General features: G+C 40.6%; 1 protein-coding gene across 1 annotated transcript in view; it reads left to right on the forward strand.

Annotated features, from left to right (window-relative positions):
- HIVEP1 (HIVEP zinc finger 1) overlaps positions 1–15065 on the forward strand; it is a 392318-nt gene that overhangs the window by 287172 nt on the left and 90081 nt on the right. Inside the window, exon 5 of the mRNA XM_030211058.1 lies at positions 990–1040. Within this exon, the coding sequence (XP_030066918.1) occupies positions 990–1040 (51 nt within the window). The remainder of the gene's footprint in view (positions 1–989; positions 1041–15065) is intronic.

Here is a 15065-nt window from a genome sequence, read left to right on the forward strand (position 1 = left end):
CTGTACAAGTCTCTGTGACATTTTGGTGCTCTCAATTCCTCCCCACCCCCAAAGAGGTTGATATTTTTACTTTATAGTAAAGCAACAATTTAACAGAAAAGAAATGAATCAATTTAGGTTATTGAACCTCAGTCCATTTTTATATAGATGTGTGAGGAGAATATAATGGTCAATTGAGTCAAAAACTGAGCTGAAATCTAGGAGAACTAGTATTGCCTCTTTGCCTTGATCTGGATTATTCAGAATTTCATTTATCAAGGCTGGAAGCCAGACTGCTTAATCTGGAAGGCATTAGCTGTATGTAAGTAAGAGAGATCCTTATTGGCTACTTGGGAAATAAAGAGATTTGAGATTTTTCTGTAGAGTGCTAAGACAGTAGTTTTGAGGTTAGCTTTCTTTAATAGCTGTCATATAAAAGCTGTTTTCCAGCAACTAGGTACTAGTCTTGATGCAGGCCTATCATTTATCATGCTCCACACATAGGGAAGAAATCCAACTGATGGATTGATGACCAGATTTGATGGTAAAGAGTCACCAGACAAGGTGGTGAACTTCACACTTGTTAAGATTTTAAGTTCTAGTGTTACAGGATTGAAAGAACTAAAAGTACTTGAAAATGTTCAGCAAGATCAGATGAATGAAAGTGCATGAATGACCTGATAAAAGACAAAGATCAGAGAGAAAGAAAAAGGTTGTGTTGGAAGGCTGAAGAGAATTTGCACTGAACAGCAGTGATATTATCAGAGAATTAGAGTGTGACAATGTCTGGGTATAGGGTATTATCAGGGCATCTTTATGTAAAGGTGAGGGATAGGATAGAATAGAGACTAGAGTATAGAGTATTTTTTAGGATGACTTAGGAAGCACCTGATTAGAAGGAGATGGAGGAAAGTATTGCCAACTTGAAGGATACGTGATTGCTTTTGTGTAGATAGGCATTAGATTGGGATTTATCTCTGCATACCAAACTTGTTTTTTTTTTTTTTTAGCAGATGGAGTCCCTCATGACACCAAATTTGATTCTGATGGGAAGGAATGAGGTACATGTTCAAAGGTGCAATCGTTCCTAGATAGAATTTCAGAGATGTAGTTGCTTGTATCATTTTAGCACAGAGAAATCAAGTAGGAGAAGATGTGGCTGGGGATCTAAAATAGATGGACTTAGCTTATTCCGATTTTTATTTTTGATCATCTAGGAGCAGGCAATTTGGTCAGATATACAGGTTCCATAGTTCTCTTAGTGGGAGTTGAGAATATGAGGTCTATAGTATGGCCTGCAAAACCAAGAACATTCATTAAAGTGAGACTCTTATTCATTTGAGGGAGGTCTTTGTGAAGTTTAAAACAATCCATACGATTTGATGTGCTGGAGGTAATTTCTGAGATCAATTCCTTTAACTCATTGAAAGAGATGGGAAAAGTCAGGGAGGTAGCTGGCAGGTAATAAAGAGGTGTGTGATGGGATTGAGGTTAGTTGGATCCAAAGGGCCTCTGAGATGAGAGTTGAACGGGAACAGAAATCTAACTTGTTCCCACCCATCCCCACTGGAATTTCACCCACCCCCACAAGAAGTTAATGGTACCTTAAAAAAAAAATTCTGGTCGGCTCTCTGTCTTTCTGTCACTTTCTCTCTCTGGATTTGAGACACAGCACTGCAGGCAAGTTAGGAACGGAAGTTCGAACTTGGAACAATCTGGGTTGCACATGTAAGAATCATCTCTGATTCGCTGGCACTGTGTGCTAAGAGGTTGCCACATTCACATGACAGTAGGTCAGGTGACCTCAGATACTCATGCCTGTGTCAGCCCGAGAGCAGAGAGGATTAATGGAATACTTTTCGCATCTGCACTGTTAAAGCAAGGAGGAAGAGGAGGCGGCACTTAAAGAACTTGGTACTTAGTAGGTGAGAGGCTGGTGCAGGTGCAGCGTACACTTCCACAGGAACCCTGCAGGAACTACTTCCATCCCTGCTGGAATCCCGCCATAGTCCTCCCTCCCACGGGTCCAGCACCTCTATCCCTGCCCTCCAGCACTTGCCTCTGTCCCCTTCAGCTCCAGCCCAACCTCCCTTCCCTCCAATAATGCCCCCCACTACGGGTCCCCCCCCCCAAGCCTGCTCCAGGTCTTCCCTCTTCTGCTTGCTCTCACCTGATGTAACTTTCTGTTTTGTGAAACAGGATGTTATAGCAGAAGTTGGGAAGGTCCCGGAGCAGGCCTATGGGGGATCTTCTTCACGCTTCATAAGGTAGAGAGACGCAGCGGGGAGGTGAGGGAGGAAGGAAGAACGAAAAACCGGAAGAGATGCCGGACAAGCGATAACAGTGAGGGGTTTTAATTGCAGATTTACCATGGATCCCCATCCCTGTGTCATTTTCTAATAGAAATTCTGTGTGTGAAGGGAAGGAGCATTCTTGTAGGGTTGTACTACCATCTGCCAGAGCAGAACGAACAGGTGAAGAATGTGTACATAAATTGCGAAAGGTGGCAAATTGGGTAACAGTATAATGGTGATTTCAATTACCACACTTAAATGAGTCTGTAGAATTAAATCACAAACACATATACAAAAAAAAGTTCTACCCAACTAACTGTATCGCAGGGATTTCAAGACAACCATCCCAAAAATTGTGGAGAAAAAAGACCTCAGTAAAAAAAGAAGACACGTTTACCACAAGGCAAAAGCCTTGAAAATAAGGTGGCTTATAATAATCATTGGTCATTAAAAAACTGCAATATAAATCTGATCATAAATGGTGTACTTTCAATGAAATACCCAAACCATACAGATTATGAAAAACAGAAGAAGTTTCCAACATATGAAAATCCAGTCTTCATTAAAAAGCTACACTTAGGCATAACAGTACTTATCTTTGATTTCAACCATATTTCTGTCAGGGTTTCCCTGTTTCGCTATATCTACTGCTTTAGGGGAAAAGGTCCATAAATGGCAAAAAGCTGTTAGAACATGGTATCCAAAAAAGACCACTGTAGACTGGAAACTTTTCTTCTATCGGCATATTCAAAATGGCTGTTGGACATAGAAAAACGCTGATAGTTAATATCTCAGTGTAACTACACCATTCAAAACATAAAAGTCATAAGAACATAAGTATTGCCATACTGGGACAGACCAAAGGTCCATCAAGCCCAGCATCCTGTTTCCAACAGTGGTCATTCCAGGTTACAAGTACTTGGCAAGATCCCAAAACAGTACAATACACTGAGCAGAGGGTTTCACGTATCATCAATGACTCCTAGATAGATCCATTTCCAGGTAGGTGACTCTTAATGTGGAACCTTGCATTATATAGCTATAGTTCAAGTTCCTCTTTCCCACATGCATCACTTTGCACTTGTTTACATTAAACGTCATCTGCCATCTGGGACCTTACGATGCCCAGTCTCGTAAGGTCCTCTTGTAATTTTTCACAATCCTCTTGCTATTGAGATAGATGTGTGGAAGCCACTGCTTGCCTCGGGATTGGTAGCATGGAATGTTGGTACTGTTTGGGTTTCAGCCAGGTATTTGTGACCTGGATTGGCCACTGTTTGAAACAGGATACTGGGCTAGATGGACCATTGGTCAGAATTGGGACATCTTGCTCATAACGTTCAAAAAAAACTGTCCATCTCATAGCCATTTTCGAACAGAATACATGAGAAGGGCATTCTTGCACTGAAAATGTTCAAAATGAAGTGCCATTTTCCAAAATGAAACATCCAAAGTATGAACGCCAAAAAAGCATGGAGATGAAGGAGGGATGATGCTTTCATCCCCGTAATGGTTAGCTGTACCACCTTATTCCCTGGATGTGATTGAAAGAGGTCTAAATAAAAATGTCCTTCTTTTTCACTTTGGATATTTTTTCCCATTCCGTTATTGCTAAAAGACATCCTAATTATGGGTCTCCCTAGTCCTGCCCAAAACACACCTCCAACACCCAAAGAGATGAAACTATAAGCTGGTTTTGTTAGGCAGATCAGAGAACATGAGGGTGACAGTAGGGAGTAAGAAAATGGGACAAATAAGCAGACTCACCTGAGGAGAATGTCTTGTAAATGAGGAGCAATAATTTATAGGTTACGCGATGGATGCCCATGAGCTGTTTTTAAGAGTGGGATGACATGATGAAATTTTCTATGGCCGGTAATGACTGTAATAGTTGTGTTTTGCACTAGTTGTAAACAGCAAAGGTCCCTAACGTGAAGTCCTTTATATAGAGAGTTATAGTAGTCTAGTTTTGAATATGGGGGGAATGTTGCTCAGTATCATTGTGCCTGTGTGTGTATTTATTTATTACACAGTGTTTATACCGTGCTATCCAACATTCTAGGCAGTTTACAGGCATTGCATATATATTAAAACTACTCTTAACAATACTACTTTTCCAGCACAGTAAATACAAATCACAAATAAAACAAAATAGTCTCAGCTGTATCCTTCAGTTCAGCTTACTAAGTCACTAGTCTTTTGGGGCTCTCATTTGAATTCAGATTGCACAGAAGCTACCTGACCATGCAGTGAGAAATCTTGTTTGTATCATCTGCACCATATTCAGTTATACCAAGTTTGGATAAAGATGCATTATGCACTTTAGTTCATGCCTTAGCGATTAGCAGGCTAGATTACTTCAACATCTTATATAGTGGATTTTGGTGCCAGATGTTTTGTTCCTGTTTCTGTTTTATTACATTTAAATCATTTTTATTGAAAAAAACAACAACAAGAAAAGGAACAGTGCAGCACTACCAACAGTAGGTCCAATAAGCATCATCAAATCTCACCAGAAAATTTTGTAGATGTTTTACTATCCACCCCTCCCATTGACACCATGGTAAATACAGAGAATACATCAAATTGTCAAAAGAGCAGTTACATATTTAACAACCAACTACATGCCTGGGCAAAAATGGTTCCCAAATGGCCCTAAATTTAGTCCCCTGTACAGTAGTGAAATCGTGAATCTGAAGATTTCCAGATGCAATTGGTAAATGATGTAGGAGCACCAATGTTAGATTGAAGGGGCCATTAAGGACACCCAATCAAATAAAATCACATTTAACGCCATTAGTACCAGGATGTGAAGAAATGACTTCCCTCCAGCGGCAACCCCAGCATCAAAAACATAAAAGTAGTGGCAAGCACTGAACTGAAAATGTCAACATGTGATGAAACAAAGCCAGCAGATGGGACCAAAACTGCTGCACTGTTACACAGGTCCAGAACATGTGGCCAAGGGTTGCATTAGCAGTTTGACATGTAGGACAAAACCCCTCAATAACAAAACCCACTCCAGCTGTCCAATGAGGTGAAACATGCAAGTGAAGTGAAATTTGTAGAGCAGTTCACAATGTGGCACTGAAGCAACCCGTTTCTGAATCAAGAGGACAAAAGCCTGCAGCGTAGCTGAAGAGAGGTCTATTTGTAAATCAGCACTCCACGCCCAGGCCAAAGCAACATAATCTAAGACCTCTGTTGTATCTTGTAAATAACGATGATGAAAAGATAAAGGGACACATTGTTGAGAACCCAATGTGTAAGCTTCCGATAATGTCTCTTGTACATCCTCCGTCAAATGTTCCCAAGCCAAAGAAGAAACTTCGGGCTGGAGCTGCAGGTAGGCAAAGAAGTCTTGGTTGGTAAGATGATAGGTATGTTGAAGTTCTGAGAATGGACGCATTTTGTCTTCATTCGTTACCACCTGTAAAAGGAATTTAATACCCCTGTCTGCCCAGGCCCACACCTGGCACAAAAGCAGGATTATCACAAATGGAAAGAAAAGGAGTAATTTGAAAGGAGAAATGATATCGTTTGCACATTCAACTCCAAGTGACCTTTCCTGCCTTCCAAACTGGATGCCTTTGAAAACTACCTGGAGGAAACCTGTGAGTGGCATGAAGCAGAAAACTAAAATTAATAGTAGGGGCCAACACCATTTCTAGAGATGTTAAAGAAAAATCCTGGGTACCTCTGTACCAGTCATTAATATGTTGCATCCCACATGCAACAGTCAAGTTGCATATACTAAACAGGCCCATACCTCCGTGTTCTTTCGGGATCTGTAACTTCTTTTCCAGCAACCTCGGCTTTTTACCCTGCCAGTGATAAATCTGCAGGGCCTGATGTAAATGCTTTTAATCTTGATGGTACACAAACAGGGACAACATTTAAAAACATACAGCCATTTCTGGGCCAAAAGCATATTAAACAGCGCTGTTCTACCCCACAGCATTAAGGGATATGGCCTCCACACCTACAACTTCAAACAGGTTTCCTCCAATAGTGGTGCAACATTAAGGGCTTCTTTTACAAAGCCACTCTACCGATTCCCGCACAGCAAATGAGAGGAAGACCATAGGAATTGAATGGAATCTCATTTGCCGCACCAGGAATTGGTAGCGTAGAGGCCTTGAGTGAATAAAGAGAACTGATATTCTTGGGAATAAAACCCCCCAGAAAATGCAAGGCATGTTGTTCCTACTGAAGGGGAACTGCCTCACCCAATCCATTCACACACTAGCTAGCAAAGGCAGTGCATTCAATATTGCCAAGTTTAATGTAAAACCTGATAGGGCTCCATATTCTTCAATGGTAGTGAACAGGTTGGGAAGCATCCACTAAGGATTGGTCAAAAGGATCATCAGATCTTCGGCAAAAGCCAGGGCCTTGACCTGTTATCCTTGCATCAACACCCCCAGAATCTGAGGATCAGAGTTAAGAATCTGCAGCAGAAACTCAAGAGAAAGGCAAAGGAGTGGTGAGAAAGGGCACCCCTGCCTGGTTCCCCTCCCTATCAAAAAGGGATAAATTTTCCCCCTTCACTAAAAGTTGAGCCATAGGTTGAGTACAGTATGCCTCAAAAAACAACCCCCTGCACCATATCTGGGTAACACTGTAAACAAAAAATCCCAACTAGCTTGGTCAAATGCCTTCTCGGTATCTAAACTCAACACCAGAGTGGGTAACTCCAGCTCTTGGCAACGAGTAAAAGCCAAAAGGACTTTTCGTACATTAAGGACGGACTGATGTCCTTTAACAAAACCCATCTGTTCAGAACAGATAAGCGTAGGTAATGGAGCCGCTAAGGGAGTTGCAAGAATTTTAGATAATCTTAAGATCTACATTGATCAGAGAGAGAGGGTGGTAGGCTTCTGCGGCTTGGGTATTAAAGTGATGGCTGCCATGTTAGCATATAATGAAACGTATCTATCATCCACTACAGTATCATAGTAGTCAAGCAAGGGACTCGGCTAGCTAGTATATTCCATACTGCTCAGCTTGCATACCTTGATAGTGTGTTGGTCCTGTATGCTTCATTCTTCGTTTGCAGAATGATAAACTGTGTTTTCTTTTCCACCCTTCTTCTTTTTGCTTGGAGAATACATATCACTCAGCTTTTTTCAGCTTGGTGCCACTGCTTTGGAATTCTATTCCTTCATATCTATACCTTGAATCTTCCTTCCTAAAGTTCAAAGCAGCTTTAAAGATTTATTTCTTTTACCAGGCTTTTAAAAATGTTTAATTGCTAGGTATTTAATGACAAGCCTGGATTGCTCAGTTGGGCTTTTGGCCAGGGTTTAGGCTCTTTGTTCCTCGAGCACTGATAGTCTTTTTCTTGTACTAAGTTTTCTAGGCTGTTATTCTTTTCTGTTCTAAGATGCAACTACAAGTTTACATAAACTGCTGTGATACTTGGAAATGGTGGTATAGAAAATATTAAATAAACATAAAGCTGGGAAATGCACATGTTGTAATATACATTGACACCTACATGTGTAGCTTACTTGCACTTACACATGTAAAACATCGAAAAAGGATATATAACTGTTCACAGAGTCTTAACAAAGAGATCTGTCTCTCTCTCTTCTCCGGGGCTAAGACTGAAGCAACAGCCAGTGCTACTGGGTAATTTCAAACTCCAGGCCAATCAAAGCCCAGTCAACAGGTTTTAAAAGTATACTGCTGCTTGCTTCCTGCTTGTGTTAAAGAAAAGGAACATTCAGTTCCCTATAACAGCTTTATAGCAAAGAAACACCATCTGCTAGTCAAATAGGAGAAATACACTTCAGGATATAATAAAAACAGGAAAATATCTAATACATTTTACAGGCTTAAAACACATTGATTGTTCACATGAGCCTTAACCGATGCAGAAAGTTTTAACAAAAAAATATTAGCAGACCCTAACACTCTACCTGGAGCATAAGGACAAAGTAAGGATGCCAAATATAGCAGCATACCTTGATACAGAGCCTTATGTGTCAAAACCAATACCTTAAAAAAATACCTATATTCAACCGGGAGCCAATGTTATTGAATATATAGAAGAGTGATATGCTCCCAATGCTTTGCATCCCCTAATAATCTTATTCTAGCATTCTGCAAAGTCCTCAAATGCTTCAAAAGAACCACTGTACACAGCATTACCATAGTCCGATTTTGAAATAAGGAATGAATGTAAAAGAACATGTAAGGTCGCTTCATCAACATATGGTCGAATTGCTCACAATATCCGCAAAACATAAAATACTGAATGAACCACCTGTACTACCTGCTGCTCAAATTGCAAACCAGATTCCAAAACCACCCGAAGTACCGAAAAGAATCACATAACTGTACCCGACCTTCCAAAAACTTTAGTATCAGACAGTCGATGTAAGTGACTCACTAACCAGCAAGCACTTATCTTCACATTCAAAATCATCCTTTGTTGTTTAAGCCAATCTGCAATAGCAAGAAGACAGTCCTGTAAAGATGACAAATGAGGAGCATGTGGGGAACCATATCCTACTAATAAAATGTCATCTGCATGCACATAAATTCCTACAGCATATTTTTGAATCATGTGCACCAGAGGTGCCTAATAAATATTAAATAACAATGGTGACCATGAAGATTCTTGGGGAACACCACACAGCATCCGATACACTGATGACATATTCTGAACACAAAACATAAGGTCACATAAAAAAGAAGTAAACCATGCTAAGATCTGCCCCATAAGACCCAATGTAATCAGTTGATTAAGAAACAATTGATGATTCAAAAGATCAAATGCTGAAATTAAATCCATTGCCCCAGATACAATATACTACTTAAATTGTGAACCTATTAGGGACAGTGCAGATACCTGTAAAAGAAATTGTAAACCACATAGGCGCCTCATGGATCACTTGTGGTACAGTGCAATCTGCTTAAGTGCAAGGATCTGGGACCAAAGAAATACATGCAGTTAACCGGAGCGTGCACTTAACCGTTGTGACCCAATGAAGCTTGACATCTGATAAACATATGTACAGTACTCTTTATTATATGTACAGTATACAGTCTCCGTTAACTGACGTTAGGCTTACTTGAAGTAATCAGTCATAGGCTTCTGTACACTATTGTGTCTCTGAGTTCCATAGAGTACGTCTGCCAGACGGTAAAAACTGTCATAGCATTGACATCCAGTGGCCTCCAGATAGGACTGCACGGTGTTGAGACTCTCCAGCGCTCTTGCAAAAGTGACAGGAGGTTGTTGAATTTCGTCAGCATGTGCCTTGCTGCTCATTTCATCATCTGTTTCATCAGCTGTTGCCTGCGTGTAGGCGCATATCTGGACATCAGTGCTGTCGTCAGCTGTTTGTACATTGCAATCAACAGCTATGTAGCGATGAAACTCCTCTTCAGTAACACCGACTGGGATGTCAGTAGCATGTTCATCTGACGCGTTTGCAACAGCTGCATCTGTTTCGTCCCTCTCCACATCCTTAACAAAGCTTGCCCGCTTGTAGCAGTTCCCAATGGTTGCCTGGGTAACATGATTGCAGGCTTCTTTCTGTATATGTAGGGAATCCAACAGTGATAGATTATGAGCCAGTTCAACAGCATGCTTATCCTTGCCAGTCTGGTCATCCATAATGCTCATCAGACCACATAGCGCAAGAGCCCAATAATGTTGTTTGAAATTGGCTATTATGCTCTGATCCATAGGTTGGATCAGAGAGGTAGTGTTTGGTGGCAGGAAGACCACCTTGACATTAGACAGCCTGACATCATCACTGTGTGCAGCACAATTATCACAAAGCAACAAAATCTTACGCTTTTGTGCCCGCATTCTAGTATCTAACTTCTTTAGCCACTGCTTCCAAATTTCCCCAGTCATCCATGAATTTGCGTTAGCCTTGAATGACAAAGGAAGTCGCTTAACATTCTTGAAGCAATGGGGCTGTTTGCTCTTTCCAATGACGAGTGGTTCCAACTTCTCACTCCCATCCATATTGCAACAAAGGAGGATTGTCAGTCGGTCCTTCGACATTTTACTTTCTGTAGTTTCTGCTTGTTTGAATGCAAGTGTTCCATCAGGAATCGCTCACCAGTAGAGACCGTTTTCATCAACATTGAAAATGTCACGAGGTGCAAACTCATTCAAGATGGTAGGAAGAACTGAAACAACCAGATTTTCAGCACCAAAGTCATCAGCGTCTTGTTTTTCACCATGCTGTTTCTTGAATTTTATGTTGTTCTTCTCCTTCCATCTTTCCAACCATCCAACAGTGGCTTTGACTACTACTACTACTACTACTTATCATTTTTATAGCGCTACTCAGTTAGTCCAAGACTTTCAGCTAGCTGATTAGCTTTCTCCATAAGCAGTGGACCACTGACTGGAAACTGTCTGCTCCTGACTTGAGAGAACCACCGAAGAAGAGAATCTTCTACATCCTCAGCTTTTCCCGCCCGTTTTCGTTTCCTGTGTGGATTTGTATTGTTTTGCCAGTCTTCCAGAAGCTGATCTTTCGGCCTCAAGATACGTGACATTTGACTGGGATTGACACCATATTCTTTAGCAATAGATGCTTGACTTTGTTTGTTTTCTAATTTTTTAAGAACTTCTATTCGTTCAGCCAGTGTTGAAGTCTTACAGTTGCGCGATGAAGATGACGACGACTCCAATGTACAGTCTAACAATGTTCTTTCGTTTATTCTGCCTGTGGCAATTAACCAACGAGATTTCAAATTTACCGCCCCTTTGTCACGTACCAATCAGCTTCCATATTCCGTGTGTGCGCTTATGTGGAGTCTTTCCTGCAGAGGAGCGGTCTTAAACCATGCATATAAGCGAATCTTGCACTTATCAGTGGTGCGCTAAACCAAAGTTTGGCCCCATATAAATTGATGGCGCCAAAAACGGGACCGCAGTACGGCATGCAGTTAAACAGAGCATGTGCTTATCCGACATGCACTTAAATGGAGTGCACTGTATATCAAGTGCTGAAAATAAATAAAATAAATTCAGTGAGACTGCAAGGGCAACATGGCCCCCTACACTGCTTTTCAAACATCATTCAATAGCAAGTCAGGAGCATTTCTGTCCCATAACCAGAAGAGCACTAAAACCTGATTGATTAGGACTTAAGATCCCAATCTCATCAATATATTCGGTAAATTGCCTCAGAAGCACTCTCTCTACCACTTTAGCTATCAAACACAGATTCAAAATTGGCCTATAATTAGCAACTTCTATACAATCCTTCTCTGGATTTTTAAGCACTGGATGCACCAGCGCTCGTCTCCAAAGAGATGGAACAAGCCCTTTCCTCAAACGTCTGCAAACGAAATCATAAATCATGGGTAACATACTATATGCCGGATTTTTCAACCAGTAAAGGGGGACTACATCTAAGGAAATTTCTACCTTCAAGCCCCGCAAACAACAGAGAAAATTCTCCCAGGATGGGATATAAAATTTCCTGTAAACTTCCCCATAAATGGATCAGACAATCCTGGCACATTAATTTTATTTATTTATTTGTTGTACTTGTATCCCACATTTTCCCACCTATTTGCAGGCTCAATGTGGCTTACAATGTTCCGTTATGGCGTTCGCCATACCAGAGTAAAAGATAACAATAGGAGTTACATAGATGACATGGATGACATAATAGAATTAAGCAAATAGATATCGGAAGAGAACAGTTCAGATTATAAGGTAAAGTGGTGGTGTTACATTTACAGTTATTGATCATTGTGGTATGCCTTTTTGAAGAGCTAGGTCTTCAGAGACTTACAAAAGTTACTTAGTTCGTAAATTGTTTTTAGGTTGAGTGGCAATGCATTCCACAACTGCGTACTCATGTAGGGAAAGCTAGACGCATGTGTTAATCTGTATTTTAGACCTTTACAGCTGGGGAAGTGAAGATTTTTTTTTTTAATCATTTATTTATAATTTTTCATTTTACAAGGATCACTTGCAAAACAGTAAAACAGAGATGATTGTACATTAAAACAATATTAGAAGAAAACAATCTCAACAAGATAAATGGATTTTATACAATCTTTCTCTTTCTTAGACCACAAAATAAATAGGGAGAGTGAAACAAGACAAGGAGATCAGTTTAAACAACAGCAAACAAAGAAAACGTGGTATTAACCCAATTATCCCCAGTTATTATTTATCTAAATCATTATTCCACATTGATCATCTGGTTGGTTTCTTCAAGACCATAATGGTGCATAGTCCATCAATTTCATTGGAAACATACTTATTGTCCAATATTAGTGAAAGTAATACACCCGATTTCATTTTTTTTCCCTTTTAAAACCAGAAATTGTTTAACAATACAAACCCTTGAATCTCCAATCCAATTCCCGCTGATTAAAGTAATCCCAGTTTCACAGGCTTCACTCCTTTTGAATTAATATATTAAGAGGAATCATTTCAGAGGAAAAAAAACATTAGGAGTCATACCCGGAACTCTGGGAAAACAACAATCTCGATATTAATCATCTGTAACAATATTCATTTTGTTCAAATTTTTCTGGTCTTTTATCATTTTCAAATCTTAACCGTTTCCTACTTCAGTAGAACTTCATTTGCTGTATATTCTCAAAGGATTCGATTAGATTATCCATGTGGCTCATTAACAAGACTATATCTGAAGCAAAGTCATTCTCTACCACCGTCAGGTCCTGGAGCACCCTCCAGATGACATTCAATGCAACCTCCACGGGAGCCAAAAACTCCAAGCTGATAACTCTTAAGGGTTTAGGAGTAGCACCGCTGACACGGGTTCAGCTGTAAACGACTTCCGTTTCAGCATACACTCCTGACTCACTCCTCCACTCCTTTGGGCATGGTGGTTAAATGATTTTTGAGCGATGAAGTTGTTTCCAGGTCCAAGAGCATCGACGCTCCTTCGTCGGTGCTAATCAAAGGACTCATCAACCCAGTCATCTATGGGCAGCTCGTCACACAGCGGTCCCACACTTGCTGCACAGGGGACAAAATGCTGGTCATCGACGGCTGACCCCCCATTGTCCTCTTCCTCTGTTAAGGCAACTGCAATGCAGAGAGGAAATTTCAAGTGAACAAAAACTGAACTTCAGAGGACAGCTGGGCCGTTGAGTGTATGAGCTTCAGGTCACCATCTTTCCCCTCTCCCTAATTTGGGACACTCTTTGTCTGGTTTCTCCTCAGAGGCCTGTCTGATATGGGTAACCCTTCAGCATAGTCCTCTGAGTCATTGAAACACGGAAGCCCCTCCACCACTTACAAGGTGGTGTCCCTTCGGAGGGGTGGGGAAGTGAAGATTAAGGAATGTGCAGGATGATCTGTTAGCGTTCCTGGGTGGTAAGTCGACCAGGTCTGACATGTAGGTCAGGGTTTCTCTGTGAATGATTTTATGAACTAGAGTGCAGACCTTAAACGTGATACGTTCTTTAAGTAGAAGCCAGTGTAGCTTTTCTCTTAGGGGTTTTGCACTTTCATATTTTATTTTTCCAAATATGAGTCTGGCTGCAGTGTTCTGGGCTGTTTGAAGTTTCTTGATGAGTTGTTCTTTACAACCAGTGTAGAGTGCATTGCAGTAGTCTAGGTGACTTAGCACCATTGATTGTACCAGATTGCGAAAGATGATCCTTGAGAAGAAAGGTCTTACTCTTTTCAGTTTCCACATTGAGTAATAGAAACTGTGCCTTGAACCAACCCCCTCCCCCTTTTTTGAAGCAACAGAATGCAACATATTAATTTTCTGAGAAAAAAAACCCTGCTAAATCTGAAGCTGAAGGCATAGGATGAGAGGACCTCCATTTATTAGCTGTCTCAAAAAATGTACAATTGAAAAAAGTTTTTGAGATGCATTTGGTGTTTGCTCTATACTTCTATTAAAATAAATCTTTTTTTGTGGCTTTCACCTGTGCTGAATAAAATTGCTACTGGTCCCGCAATATCCGACCTGCCTCAGGTGAATATTTTTTCCTCTTGTTCCTCTTCCCTTAGAAGCTGTCTATTAAGTAAAATCGGTCCTGCTTGATACCACACTCCGAGTGGCACCACCTTGTCTTTAACTTCTTTTAAGGTGGGATCCCACTCCAACACCTGATTGTCTAAGGTCAACCCTTTGTACATATCAGGGAAATTATCACAAAATGAATCAAGTGAGTCAATATCAACTTCTTAAAAATAAGAATTCTGGTTAGAGAAATCCTCCACAGAACTAGTTAGAGGGAAGAGACTGGAAGCTAATTTGCATAAGGCCCAAGTGAAGCTAGAGCCTAGCTTGCATAACTCAAAGACTCTAACAAAGTGTGTCCCACTGAGCAAAGTACCAAAACGGGGTTACAAATAACGTAGATAAAGGGTATAAAAGTTTGGAGGGGCAACTTTCATTTCAAAGTTGTGTGTGCTCTAGGGTCAGTAGAATGGGACTATGCAATTTTTTTCACAACTTTGATGTTTTTCATGTTCTACAGCCTAAAAACTGCAGGTACCTAAAGAGGGTTGTGTGATTTCTTGGGTTAATTACTTTTGTATTGATAAACGCTTCTCATTTTTTAAAGATGTAATTAGTCTGCACTTGAGGTTGAAATTTTGCAGGATTATACAGCTGATATTCCTCTGTCTTTGTGGTATGAATAAGTCACATACCCCTCTTTTGGTACCTTTTCACTCAGTGGATCACGTGCCAATTTCTTGGTTCTCTTTTGTAAGATTGAGAGCCAGGAGGATCTGCATAACAAATTTTGTTACAATGCACAGGAGTAGTGCACAACTTGTGGGAATAGCAGTTTGACTAGAGG

Source organism: Microcaecilia unicolor, chromosome 1 (assembly GCF_901765095.1).
Source record: "Microcaecilia unicolor chromosome 1, aMicUni1.1, whole genome shotgun sequence".
Lineage (NCBI taxonomy): Eukaryota > Metazoa > Chordata > Amphibia > Gymnophiona > Siphonopidae > Microcaecilia > Microcaecilia unicolor.